Genomic DNA, 14,979 nt, shown 5'->3' on the forward strand with positions numbered 1-14,979 from the left:
TATATATATATATATATATATATATATATATATATATATATATATATATATATATATATATATATATATCCTTAAGGATTGATTTTACGATTATACGGATTTGGCGCATTTGTCGGATGCATATTTGTCAAGCATTCTTTGTTAGCAAACATTCGTGTGAACAATTTGTTGGCGCACATTGAAATAAGGCTATTTATTAGCGTACACATTCCTAAACAGTGAGCATATATACAATTTTATACAATGGTAGCATCTTACTCATACAAAAAAGAATTTGAATCATTTTCAAATCTTATTTACAATCAAATTTACTAATTACTAATTAGTAAATTACAACACAATCAATCAACATTTATGAATCTTTAAGGAATTTCATCCTGTTTATCCATAATACTCTGCTCTCATCATACATTTTTAGTCACATATAACATTTATACGTATTTCAAAAATTCTTTATATATTTAAATGTATTGAAATATTTGCATTTCAATCAGAAAATCTTTTTTTTTCGTTGACAAATCGCACATTCATAGTTCAATTATACTTATTGAACTCTCCAATCTTATCCTCATTTTTAAAAATTCCGCTTTAATTAGCGGAAATTAGCTTTAATTAAATGAACGACCCAAATATTTGAAATTATCTAAATAATTAGCTTCGTTTTTAATGAGAAGAAAGTTACAAATTTTTAATAGATTGTATATGCAAAAACAAAAAAAGAAAGCTGTGGAAACTGTCTTGTTGAAACTAACAAATACAATCTAAATTTTGCAAATTTGATTTTAATCTATACTCAGATAACCCATACTGCGATATATAAAGATTAGAGAAAGAGAGAGATTAAAAGTAGAGATTAAAGTAGAGATTCGAATTTGAAAAATTTAAATATAAGTAAGAAAATTGTGGATACAATCAATTCAATGCAGTAGAAATGCGACATTGCTACCATTTTACCGAACAGTAATTAAAAATAAGGACTATGTGAATATTTTACACAAGCATATGCAAATTTTCCAAAATCAAAATTTGCAATTTGAAAGTCACTATTATTAGAATTGAAATTTCGTTTGAAATATTTCGTAACTATAATTTAATTAAAAAATAGTTTTCTACTCTAACTAGTACTAATGAAAAATTAGGTTAATTCATGATGAAATAAAAAATAGAACATCATATATATCAACTAAGTTTTCTCGAATTCAGTGTTAAAAAATCACCTTAAATTATGAAACTTTTCCGAAAACCATCAAATAAATTGGCAAAGTGTTATGATCCTTTGTTGTCACTGCTATTAATTGGCAATATGTGACAATTCTCCTTTGTTATTAATTAACAGTCATTGTAATTGTTTTACTTATTGTTGGTATTTTTCGTTGTTAATTAAATTTCTTGTTTTTTGTTTGTTTATTTCCAATCCCAAACTTATTGTTTATATATTCCTGCAAAATTAATTGAAGTAAATTTAAGTTAAATTTTTCTAAATTCTAAGATAATACTTATATTGTTAAAAAGTTGCATTAAATCACTGGAAATGTAATTCATACAAATGCATCCCGTAGTATAATTGGAGGACCGGGTTATCACATTGGAAAATTTTCTGGAACTTTGTAATGGTTCCCTGAACATAAAATAATTGATCAAAAAGATGCAATCAATATTCCCCGCCTGCCTTCCAATCCTTTTTCCCCCGCCATTTCATGCTCCACTCTCAAATCGATATCGATGTGCATTATGACTTTTTCCTTCTTTCCTTTTTTTTTCATTATAACTTCAGTTGGAAGATAATTTATTATCATATCGGATTAAGCCTACAAGGCATGCTTACACATTGTTCACACTTTGTTTATGCAAAAAATTGCAGCTGGTGACGAAATATGACGTGGATCCACAAATTCAACGTCTTGTTGATGAGTTGGACTGGTTTATTGTTCCGCTGCTCAATCCTGACGGATATGAATATACTCGAAGTAGCACTAATCCGGAAGTCCGACTTTGGCGCAAAAATCGCTCACCACTGACTTGTCGAATTTCACACAATGGTACTTTCTCATTACTTAATATAGAATCTATGAAAATTGAGAGGAAAATTTCCAGTCTTTCATTCTTGAAAAAAAAATATAACTAAATTTTGTTCTATATGCTTCCTACCAATACAGTAACTCTTCATCTACGGCGCTTAACTTGAAGACGTTTAATTAAAAATAAATATCAACTTATTATCGGCTGAAACGGTTCTTACTGCAACTTAATATAGTGGAATATTAGTTTATTGCAACTGAAGCAGTTCTTACTGTAACTTAATATAGCGGACACAGTGAACGAAAATAACTTATAATGAACATTTCTGAATTTTTTCAATATGTTGGAATTTAAAAGTTAAAATCAAAATCATGATGAAAGCAAAAAAGAAAAACCAATTCAAACTAATTTTGAAAATGCTTAATTTTAGGAATTTTTTCACATCCTCAACAAAAATGCTGTCAAGGTGTTGACTTAAATCGTAATTATGATTGGCAATACGGTATGGAAGGCTCATCTAACGATCCATGCTCAGAAATTTATCAAGTTAGTTGACGATCGATACTACCATTAACATGAAATATCAAATTTTACTCTTATAATTACTAATAATCTTTTCATAACCCTTTTATGAAATATATATATAAATATGTATTGAAAAAGTTGATTTCAAAAAAAGTTTTTTTGAGTGATCTGAAAATTTTTATTTCACCTTTTTTTCATTTAAATTAGTGTTAGTATAAAAAATGATTCAATTGAAATTAAAAAAAAAATTTCTTTTGGAAATATTTTAAGTTTACAATTGAAGAGTGAAATTTTTTCGGTTGACACTTTATTAGCAATTAATTTTTTTTTCAATTTCTGTTTTTAACTTACCAAAAATAACTTTTATTCAATTGTGCCAGAATTTGAATAGTTTGAAAAGATTTACAAACAAAAAAAGAAAAAGAGGAAGAAATGAAATATGATTACTATTTGTTTGTTTACAATATTTATTTCTAACATCCATCTTGCAGGGTCCGTCTGCATTTAGCGAGCCGGAAACACGAGCCGTATATAGATTCATTGCTGAACGACGTCATATCATTAAAACATTTCTAACATTTCATAGTTATTCTCAAATTTTAATGTACCCATTTGGACACCGTGAACGGACCTATACATCTGATGTTGATGATTTAGTTAGCAATTTTTATTTTCTACTATTCCATGCACATACTGCATGCTGTCAAATGTTGATTGACCTCACTGCTATGATGAGAATTATCTTACGCTGATTTTCTTTTTTTTTTCTCTCATAAAAATGAAATATACCAGTAGCGCAAAAGTAATTATCATAAAGCTTTTATTAGAATACCAATTGGAATGATTGGCGGGATGATGAAATGCTTAATATTATTAATTTATAATGTAAGCTTATTGCAAGATTAAAAATCATAAAGCAATCATCAGTTCATTATTGTAGAGAAGTACAGCATTGCAAGCAGCAAACGCTTTGCGTGCAGCATATGGTACGCAGTATACGGTTGGTACCGGTGCCGATACTTTGTGTTAGTTTTGTTATTTGCTATAAACCGCTTGAAATTGATTAATACCATATTTTAGTTGGATAATTGTATTTAGTAAAATGCAAAAACTGAAATCGAAAATGGATAGACCTAATAAGTAACCTAATAAGTGGCTTTTTGCTTTTTTTCTTGCATAAAGATATTACTCAATAGTTTTTGAAATTCAAGATTTTAATTAAGCAGTCTGGGAATTCCTATTCGACAACTATATCGAAAGAAAGTAATAGTAGCTTTTTTACTTTCATACTTCCAGATCCTGCATCCGGCGGGGCCGAAGATTGGGCGAAAGGACGAATGGGAATAAAGTATTCGTATTTGTTTGAATTACGTCCAGATGGCGAAGTTTGGGATGGTTTTCTGCTAGATGAAAGTCAGGTAAATGAATAAATTAAAAAAATATCTTTAAAAAATTCAATTTCTTCTTTTGCATCAATTTTACAATTTAACATAATTTTCGCAACGATTTTCAGAAAATAAAAAAGAAGAGAATTGCAATATTAAGAATAATATTGACAATACTGTAATTAGGATAATATCATATCAAAAACATACCTTATTTATAAGGTTGACCATAGAAATAAAGAAAATTCTAGCTTCGTTGATATTTTCTGGAATAAATTTTCGTACTGTTAAATTTTAAACTAGTTGAAAATCTCTATAAGATTAAAATGCAACAATTAAAAGTGAAACTTTTAAATTGAAACTGAAAATTAAAATTTCTTCATTTGTTTTTTTTTAAAGATAATACCAACGGCACGTGAATCATTCGAAGCTGTAAAAGTGATTGCGAATCGTACCTCGGCGATGTTTACACCAAAAAATATAACACCTATAGAAATGAATAACTCAAAAAGAACGGTATGGGATTATTTATTTGTAAATATTTTCGTATTCAGAAATTTTTCCTTTTTTTTCTTTTTGTTTTGTATAAAATTTAATTACAAATTAATAAAGCCAAAATTATTTACACTAAAGTATTAAATTGATGTAAAAAATTCATTTGTGGATACTAAATTATTTAAATAAACTATTTAAATTCACAAACAATTTATAAACTTATTTAAATTCACAAAACTCGTCTTTAGTGAACAAATTAGATAGTGTTGTAATTCATACATTTTTGTTAATTAGAAGATTTGTTATTAAAGAAAGAAGTATGGAACATATGATGATAAATAAGAAATAAAAATATAGCGCAATATTTATTTGTAAATATATTACTTCTTACTGTATATTATATATCTCATTACGTTGAATCCTGAATAATTATTTTGTTACTCGTTTAATGCAACCTAAAATTAAGCAAATATTTGCAATTTTACTAGAAATATTAACCTACCTGATGTTTGTATAAAATGATATAGAAAGCTTTGAACAGTTACAATTTGATAAGACTGATTTCGTTATCACAATAATTATCAGTAATTTTCTTAGCGGTTACCGTTTCTTGTAAATTATTTATGGTCAATTTTAAAAGCAAAATGCACAAAATACAAATCCCATAATCACTTAATTACTACTAAATGTCAACACAAAATCAGTTATTAGATTTAAAGAAATTATTTCTTAAGAATTTCTACACATTCAAAGAAACCCACACCAACATTTACGTGAACTTACACGTCACATTAGTAAACTTTTTGAATGAATTAAAATAACAAATTGTATCTAAAATTTGATATATATATATATATATATATATATATTTGATGGGAAAATAATAAATTACACGTTCTATCCGATTTTTTAAGTTTCATTTCTTTCCTTATCACATATATTTCCAATATTAATAGTTACATTTGTATTTTTTAACGAATAAAATTGAAATTTAAAAATATGTAAATATTTTAGACATGCGTTGACAATGAACAATTTTTGCACTTTTTTGGGCTCGACATGGTTATTGCAGTAGTTGGGAAATTATGCGAAAAAATTTGCGCACGTTCTTGTGGTTTTTTGTAGAACATTTAATGTTACTACGTAAAATAGTGAAATGATTGTTTATGCAAAATTGTATAAATATTAAAATGAAATGAAAATACTCATTGATATATCAAACTATTTGCCTTTTTTCTTTTTTTTTTTAATGACAAAAATTTTTCCAAAAATAATTTGTTTATTGTTCTAAACAATAATTGCAATTAATTTTGTAGTTTATTTAGAGTTATTTATTTGAAGTTTTTTTCATGCATATAACAATGTTGTCGTTACTTTAATATAATATAACCTAGTCATTATTTTAGGACAAAGAAAGAATGAGAAAAGGAAAAAGAATAGTGATTGAATTAGGCCATCTAATATTAGATAGCTTATTTGAATTATTTAATGCTATTTCCAGACTTCAAAAATATATTAGCTAATGTGTCACAAAGTATTTAATTCAAATTTACGTTTGATTTATTTGCAGTTTTTTTCCTCAGCAAGGTTTTTGGCTATTTTTTTCAATTGCACTTAATTTGCTCCTCTAATTTGACAATTCCACACTTTAATTAATTAATTAATTAATTATCACAATCATGAACTTTTACTTGATGAATCATAATTCACGCGATTAGATAATTAACAATAAAGCAAACATATAGCATTATTAAAGTTTACCTATGTATGTATTAAGCGTATTTGTCGTGCTTTTTTTTTTTAATTTCCATATTTTTATAATTTCATTCGTAATATACTTAACCATATTTTTCATCATTTTCAGGTTTTTTTTTATTTTTCATTATTTCATTGAATGAAAAATGACAGTTTTTTCTAATTAATTTTACCGAAAAACAACGAAAAAAAGAAATCTCATTTTGTAAGGTTTTTCCAATGCAAATTTTCATCATATTGTTGCCATTTCCTTTTTTTTTTTTTTAAATTTATGAAAGTTAGCTTACTGTTATAATAATTATTTATAGTTTATTATCTAGCTTTCATTCATTGCAGCTTTTGCTACTTACATGAATTCATTGTTTGATAATTTGATGATTATCACCAAATGCTTTAATGCTTAATCCTTCTATATTGATTGCTAATTTTAGAATAAAATGAAAAAAAAATGAAATGAAATAAAGCAACGAAAAAAAAAAGAAGAATTGAATTTTTTCGAACAAAAGTAAACGATAAAAAGAAACAAATCGATAAATAAATACAAATATCATTTTCATGTGACAATAAATGCTTAACTCTCACATCACTTATCATTTGCATAACTGAGAACAATTTACTTGACTTTTCATCTTTTTTTCTTAGTTTTTTTTTTTTCTTTAGTCGATCATATGAGGTGAGTATTATTTGGGGTTGACTGAATTAACTTGAAAAGAGCGGGGATTTTTTCTTTCTAGGTGGTAAAATTGCCACATAAATTTTACAAGTAAATAATTGAACATGAGACATTATACTTCGTATATTACCAATGAAAAGATATGAAATTACTCTTATTTTTTTTGGGTAAAGAAATTCAAAAAATTTGGTTATTTGGTAATTTGTCAGCGATGTTATTGGATTGCTTGTATTTAAAATATTATTTCATTATTAATTTAGCAATAAAACGCGTGAATATTGTTGTTCTTACGGAACATTATCAAATATTAAGTTATCATTGGTAATTCTAACACTAAATATCAAGATTAATGTAATTGTAACAGTAAACATTAAGATTAATAAATATTTAAAGATAAAATGTAGGAGCGTGCCAGGAAAGCTTCATCATTAGGAATGTATTTGCAATAAAAATACTCATAATGATTACCAGAAAGTTAAATATTTTTTACAGTATCGAAACTCATTTGGCTTAACATCAATTTGTCATATTTCATTTATCTGAAATACGTACATACCGTAATATTATTATTGATTCAAAAAAAAGTAAAAATAAAGTAAAATTCTTGTTTTTTGTTTGATTTTTCTTCAAAATAAATCAATGATTGGAAAGCAAAAAGACGTTATCATCATCATTATCAACATTATCATCATTTTCAATAACAAACACTGATGAATGTTTAAACGCTTTTTTTTTTCTTGGACAGATTAATAAATTCAAAAAAAAACGCTAATACCATTTATGCTCCATGCTTGGATGATTAGAAAGTTTTCATTTTTTTTCTATTTGCAAGGAATAAATTAATTAGGAATTCTGCTAAAATTTAAACTTAATTTTTCATATGAAGCTTTTAATTATTTTAAAAATCCAATCAGGATAAAATACTTATCCCTATATCATATTATCATACTTTAATTAAATCTATTTGCATTGGAATTTTTTCAATTATATCATGATGACGTTTCACGGTTTATTAAATTAAAATCAAATTAAATTTAAAGTTATTATCATCATGATCGTTATCACTGCATTACTGATATGTAATCATGGCGTTCGTTTGTCGTCTTCGTCGACGTTTATCATCGATTACATTTGTCATCGGAACTGCCATTTCGTGTCCAGCAAGGGCCATCTTTTCTCATACCTCTTGTCATTCATTCATTCCAGCCTTTTCTTTCTTCCTTCCTGCTTTCTCCCTTTCCTCCTTTTCCTTTCTCTTTTCCTCTTCTTCAATTTCATCCGGTATTTATTATCAATATCATCGTTATCATCATCATTATCACCATCATTTCATTGTCACTTATGTCAACGACAGCATTTTGCATTGTTTTCAACCAGTAATTTACTTTGGAACTATTTGTGCTCCTTCTGAGTGGTAACATCGTTAAGCTTGAGTGGTAACAGTGTTGGTGGTGGTGGTGGTGGTAATGGTGGTGGTGGTGGTAGTGGTGGAGGCGGCGATTGTGATAATTATTAGCTAAGGAGGCGGTATTGGTACGAATGACGATCAATTCTTACTACAATATTTATGGAGCAACAACACAAACGACAGCAACAACAACAACAACAGCAGGAACAACCACGACAACGACAACAATTGATTATTATAATCTGGATATTACTAATAAGTTTAAATCAAATAACAATAACTATAGCTGATAACAATGTATCATACAATGATAACGATATTGTTTATGATAACAATATCAGCTACAATAACAACAACAACAGCAATAACAACAACATTAACAATAATAATTATGCTGGTAATGAGCGTTATTCGGTTCTACGACTACGTACCAATGATCTCAATCAGTTCTTATCGATAAAAAATTGATCGATTCATCTGTTGACCTTAAAGTAAGCTTCTTTTTGTTTATTGTTTGTTTTTCTATTGATTAAGTTAAATTAAAATTTTACCTTTCTTTTTGTTCCTTAAACGAAAAAAATGAAGTGATGATGTAGAATTTAATGAAGTTGAAATAAAGCGAAAAAAAAGGCGACAAAAGTGATCGGTTGGTCAAAAATGATAACATAGAAATAATTAATTTAAAATTAGATAGATTCAATTTCACTTAGAAATTAGAATTATTGAGGAAATTATGTTTCCATGATAATCTAAAAAATGATAATAATTCAAAATACATTTACAAAATTCTATGAATTATTCAATAAATTTATAAATAGTATTTAAGGTTTTGAAAATATTTCAAAATTTCCCACATATAAATTAATAATTTTTTCCACTGATAAATTAATTAGGAAAAAGTGCAGGCTTAATTTGCATAATTTCAAACTTATTTCATTTATTCATCCAAAGATTAAATGCAAACATAAATAACTTTCGAGACGTACATGAAATTCAACAAACATTAGTTTATGACTGAAATTTATTTTTAAAATTATTTATTAATCAAAAAAAGTGAATTGAATTTATCTGATTGTAAAAATTAAATTACTATTATTATTTATTTTGGATTATTTTGAAATATCAAACAAGTACGTGAAACAATTCAATAAATAGAAGGTAAAAACAAATGAAAAAAAAACGTTAAATGAAACCGACCATTTCAGTAATTGAAATGAACACGCTAAGGCAATATTTTAACAGATTTAAGCTAATAATAAGCGAGAGACTTCTCTGAGAAATTCCCCGCTGATTATATCTTTAGGAAATCTTCGGTTTGTTATGCCTTTGGGAAATCTCCCGCTATCTTAATGCTGGTGTAAAAGCATTGGATAACTTTCACATGAGATCATGGTTCCTAAATTTGATACACTTTCTGCTTATACTTATAGCCGAATCAATCCACTTGAAATTTTTTTCGTCACCTCATATCGATTGTCACTGTATTTTAGAATAAAAAACGAAAATTCGAATTGTTCATTTAAAAATTGATTTTTGGAAATCTCCCGCTATCATTGCTAACGAAAGACATTTGTTCTAATGAACTTTTTCGCTAAAAAAGTTTGCACTGCCCAAAATATTCATATCAAATTATGAAATAATTTTAACCATTATTGAATTTCAAAGAAAAAAAAACAACAACGACGAATTATTTCATTAACCTTTACAAAGAAGTAGTGCAAGTTTTGAAAATTTTGGGTCAAAAAAATTAGGCATCAATTATATAAATTACATTGAAAATAAAAAAAAAATCAAGTTCCGTCTCAAAATTTATTTCCTCACATTGTGTGGAAAAAATTTCACCAATTCAAACATTTCTTCGCCTCTTCCTTTCATCCTACATGAACTTTTATGCATTTTCGAAATTGTCCACGTCCCCATTTTATGTGAAATTTTAATTTTTTCCCGTTTTTTAAATTTCAGTTTTTTCTCTTTTTTTTTGGAATTTTGATTTTTTGTTTGAGTTTGCCGAAATTTCGATTATTCATTCCGTTTCTCTTTTTCTTTTTTCTTTTTTTTTTGTTAAAGTGGTTTCTTACTATTTAACTTGTTGATATGCCTTTCTTTACCTATTCAATTTCATTTTCCGCATTGAATTTCGTTTCGTTTGATGCATTTGATTGAAATCATTGCACCATCTTTAATTTCGTCTTACATATCTAATTCCATTTTTATATTTTTAGTTTTATTTTTTACAACTTTAATAATGTATAGTAGAAATTGAAACAATAGTTTGAATCAAAGAAGTAGAAGGAAAAAACGATAAACAAATGAATAAATAAAATATAAAAAATTCCAGTTGTCAATTTTACTGCTAAGGAAAACCACTAAATGTTTGTGTTTCAAATCTTCAAATATTTTTAATCTTTAATGAATTTCAAAAAAGTGAATTATTCCATTAACTTTTATAAGGAAGTAATGCAGCTTTCGAAATGATTTTTAAAAATATTTCAAAAAATTGTATGGATTAGGAAAATAAGCAAATAAAGTGAAATGTATAGATAAGTAAAGAGAGCAAAAATTCATGAACCAGTGCGAAGCTAATTATCTTTCAAGAGTAATCCGGAAAATTGGAAAGTTATTGTTTTATGAAAAAGTGAAGTATTACAAAAATATACATGGAAAGTAATTTATATCAAAATTTCAGGTAAATTTCTGGAAAATAGCACGAGATGTAAACGATGTAAGTGATGTAATGGTTCCGGCTAGTACTATGAAAAAAGTGCTGCATTTATTACATATGGGAAATGTTAATGTAACTGTTACTATTCCGGATGTTGAACGGTTATTCTTTTCTTCCGTTTTTTATTTCAAATTTTATTTTCAAAAATTTATTTTTTTCAACATTTTCAGTATGCAGTGCAAAAAAAAGAAATCATATAACAACATTAAAACTTATAAAGTAATTAGTGAGAACTAATCGCGAAATATTAAGTTTGAAAATGAAGAAAAAATTAAAAATTAGATTTGTTGAAATTATTTCTTAAAATTTAACATCTCATTGCTAATGTTATTGCATTATTTTTGCATTTGTTTTTGAAATTTTGATTTTTAATTTATTTGTGCAATATTATCTTTCATTAAAAAAGAAGGACCGTTTGGATATGCAAAAAAAATAAAAAAATTAAAAAAGATGGCTATTTATGTTTACCACTTTGATTAATTATTTTAGAATAGAAATTTCATTAAATCACTTCCTCTTTATTCAGCAATTGAAATTACAAATATTAATTATTCAGAATATTTATGATAGTTTGTAATTAATCGATCATTTGGTGTCAACTAAAACCTTGAAAGGGAATAATTGATTGTTTCGATCATTTTAATTTGACACGAATATTAAAAAACTTATTTCAGCCAGGGAGTTTTTAAATTAGATGATCTGATGATTTGCTGGAAAAATAAATAAAATTTGAGTAAATAATACAGCAGTAGTATGTATTTAGATTTTCATTTCCGAATGCAAAAACATTGTTTTTTAAATTTGTCGAAAGTTTCTTTTTTCTTTTTCATGATTTATTGATTTTTTTCGATATATATTCCGCTTCTTCTTTAAAAATGAATTTTTGTTTAAATAAGAAAGTATTGAAACGGAAAATTGCGTAGTTTTTAATTTGGTAAGCAAAAACAAAAAAAAAATGAAAAAATATTATCGGAATTTGAATATTTGAAATGGTTATTTGTTAAATACTCGAAAATTTTGATAATAAACATAAATTGGTAAAATACTAAACTTACACTTAATGTATGCAAAAAACCAAAGAAGAGAACCACTATTAAAATTATTGGTAAAGGACGAAATTCTGAAAATTTTAATTAATTAAAAAATATGTCAATTCATCCAATTTAATTTAATACGAAGAATAACATGAACATTGTTATCACGATAGGCCTAAAATAGAATAATTAATTGATAAATGTTTTTCTCGTTTGCGCTCATATCTGTTTTCGTTTCTTCTCTTTTTTTTGCGTCATTTTTACAAGAAAGATTTATTTGTCCAAAAAGTTTTATTGATTACCTAATCTTATGTGGGTATTTATCTGTCCAAAAATTGTTTATCAACAAATTCATTATCATTTATTTTATCTGTTTGTAGCTTATCAACATTATTCATCTTTCTTTACTTTGGAATCTAGAATTTTTTAATTTGCTTTATTATGACAAAGATAGCAAAAAAAAAGTAACAAACAAAATTTTCGATTGAAAAAAAAAAATGAGAAGATGAAAATAACGAATGGAAAAAATGTATAATTTAAATGAATCGTTTTTCTTCTTTCTTGATATAAAATAAAAACCTGTTTTGTTTTGTTTGTTTGTTTTTCTTTTTCCAGCAAACATTTCCCATGATTACAATGATAATTGAACGTTAAGAATTATCAATTACCATTTCATCAAAGACAGTTGAACGTCAAAAACTATCAATTATCTCTTAGTTAAATTAAATTATCAGTGACCACTTAATTTAACCACAATTAAATAGTGATTAAACGTTAGTGATTGTCTTTCCGCTAGTAATGGTGATAAGATAAATGATTAAATGTTAAAGAGTTGATAATGATAAATAGAAGATAGATAAGAGTTGAAAATATATGAATTTATATTTAGCTGAATTAAACATTGTTGTGGGTAAAAGATCAAAAAAAGAAAAAAAATATTTGTTAATGAATTTTCACATTTTATGAAAGTAATCGTTTATGAAAGTGATTGCTGAAATGAAATTCGATTCAGCCAATTATTTTGTTTCAAAGTTTATAATAATTATCAAAAATTGCACCTTCGTCAGTTTATAATTCGACCGAAAGTTTCTGAGATAGGTATAAAATTATTTCTTTTCATTTTTAATTCAATGAAATTAGTCACTTTCCCTTTTACTTGGCTATTGTCATGAATTTTCACATTTCTGAAATTAATCACCTAATTGAATGAAATTAATCGTTTTCACTTTTAATTGATTATATTCCATATTTATAAGTTTTTGCATTCAGTGTAATTATTTTTAGTTTTAATCTAATAAAATTAATTATTTCTGCTTCCAATTGATTATATTTCACATTTATGGATTTTCACATTTAATGAAATCAATCGTTTTAACTTTCAATTCAATAAAATTAATTTTTTTTTTACTTATAGTCGACTACATCTCACACTTTTCTTCATTTAATGAAATTAATCATTTCCACTTTAGATTAATCTTTATCCATGAATTAAATATCATGTAATAGGACGTTTTTTTTGCCAGAGTCAGTGTTTGCTTAGAGCTGAATAAATTAGGTGGTAAAACTAAAATACTTAATTGTTCATCAAATATGGGTCTTTTTATTCCAAAGTAAATTATCTACAAATTGAAATAAATTGATTGAATTTCATGGTAATAAAAATATAAACTTGAACTTTTGAACTTGAGCGATCCAATTTTTTTCGAATTTAATTAATCAAGTAGAGAATGGGAAAATTTAAATGAACATACCATTTTAGACATATCAGTTTAACTGATATTAGTTTCGATTTCAGATTAATTATAAAACGGGAAAAAAAATGTGGCGCATTTGATCAGCAGCGTTATCGGGATGATTCGCGATCAACTTCGAGATCAACTGCTGAATCCGTCAAATACGATTTCTATACATACGGTTCATATAAGGAAATGATTTTATGGTTACGAGCATTAGCCGGGAAATATCCGAATTTTGTACGATACATATCGATCGGAAAATCTCATGAAAGACGTAGCATTGATGGCTTAGAGGTTTGTATATTTGAAATTGTTGTAATACTCCTTCATTGCTTACAATAGTCTCGATAACATCAATCAAAGGTTACACTAATCAATAAGCATAAGATGATCATGATGATACAATCGTAGCTCTTTGAAAGCGGGAAGATTACCCGGGAATATCTAAAATATGCATTATCATGTTAATTAAAGTACAGTTAATCTTTCGTAACAGTAACTTTTTTCTTTCTTTTTCTTTCTTGTAATTAATTTGTACTCGCGAAACTATACAATTACTATTTCGCTTGTTTTTGGGATTTGTAAATTTGCAGAATTAAGTTTGAACAAATATGCTTGTTAAAAATTTGTTTAAAACTACAGATAATATCAAAATCAACTAAATTTCCTCATTATAATTGCCAGTTTTCAATAAATAGATTTTTTAAAAAATAAAATCATAGATTTGTTAAAAAAAGTGTCGTAAAATTAAATTTTTCTTTTTCATCAAAATCCCCTCCTTATTTTTTCTCTGTTTTGTTTTTTTGTCTTCCTAAATTTCCTTTTGGATTACACCGATGTGTTCACTTTTTTCCGCCTGTAATTAAATTATTCTTTTCGTCTCCCAAAATAACTGATTATAATGATAAGTTGGTTCATTCATCCATTTTTGCCACATTTATTCATCTGTATATCATTTCATTTTCTCATTTTAAATTTTGCAAGTATTCAAATTTTAAATATTTGATTGGAAAGATTTTTTTTTGGTTAATGTAAGAAAAATTGTTCAAATTTCAAACAAAAATGACCATTTAATGATTTCGTTAATTTATATATAAAAGATCGAAAATCAAATATGAATGAAATCATTTCACTAATTCTTATTTTCTAAACACATGTCAGTTATACCAAGAAATCCATAATTCTATGTGTAATTTGTAGAAAAAAAATACAAAAAAAGGAACTAAT

At 26.1% G+C, this 14,979-nt stretch overlaps 3 protein-coding genes across 3 annotated transcripts in view; all 3 read left to right on the forward strand.

Moving 5' to 3' along the window:
• LOAG_17992 (carboxypeptidase A1) overlaps nucleotides 1–5,582 on the forward strand; it is a gene marked incomplete at its 5' end in the record, with an annotated part of 9,548 nt that extends 3,966 nt beyond the window's left edge. Inside the window, 7 exons of the mRNA XM_020450662.1 lie at nucleotides 1,862–2,039; nucleotides 2,450–2,565; nucleotides 3,036–3,200; nucleotides 3,485–3,569; nucleotides 3,841–3,962; nucleotides 4,329–4,445; nucleotides 5,439–5,582. Of these exons, the coding sequence (XP_020305633.1) occupies nucleotides 1,862–2,039; nucleotides 2,450–2,565; nucleotides 3,036–3,200; nucleotides 3,485–3,569; nucleotides 3,841–3,962; nucleotides 4,329–4,445; nucleotides 5,439–5,549 (894 nt within the window). The 3' untranslated portion in view covers nucleotides 5,550–5,582. The remainder of the gene's footprint in view (nucleotides 1–1,861; nucleotides 2,040–2,449; nucleotides 2,566–3,035; nucleotides 3,201–3,484; nucleotides 3,570–3,840; nucleotides 3,963–4,328; nucleotides 4,446–5,438) is intronic.
• Nucleotides 5,583–8,375: 2,793 nt separating this feature from the next.
• On the forward strand, nucleotides 8,376–8,728 carry LOAG_07432 (hypothetical protein; the record flags this gene model as incomplete). Its single annotated transcript, XM_003142965.2, has 1 exon — nucleotides 8,376–8,728. Exon 1 carries the CDS (start codon nucleotides 8,420–8,422, stop codon nucleotides 8,726–8,728), a length of 309 nt encoding a protein of 102 aa, XP_003143013.1. The 5' UTR covers nucleotides 8,376–8,419.
• A 4,878-nt stretch (nucleotides 8,729–13,606) lies between these two features.
• Nucleotides 13,607–14,979, forward strand: part of LOAG_17993 (carboxypeptidase A1) — a gene marked incomplete at its 5' end in the record, with an annotated part of 6,279 nt that continues 4,906 nt past the window's right edge. Inside the window, 2 exons of the mRNA XM_020450663.1 lie at nucleotides 13,607–13,626; nucleotides 13,812–14,046. Coding sequence (XP_020305634.1) covers nucleotides 13,607–13,626; nucleotides 13,812–14,046 — 255 coding nt within the window. The remainder of the gene's footprint in view (nucleotides 13,627–13,811; nucleotides 14,047–14,979) is intronic.

The sequence above is a fragment of the Loa loa genome (genome assembly GCF_000183805.2).
Source record: "Loa loa unplaced genomic scaffold supercont3.168, whole genome shotgun sequence".
In the NCBI taxonomy this organism is placed as follows: Eukaryota; Metazoa; Nematoda; class Chromadorea; order Rhabditida; family Onchocercidae; genus Loa; species Loa loa.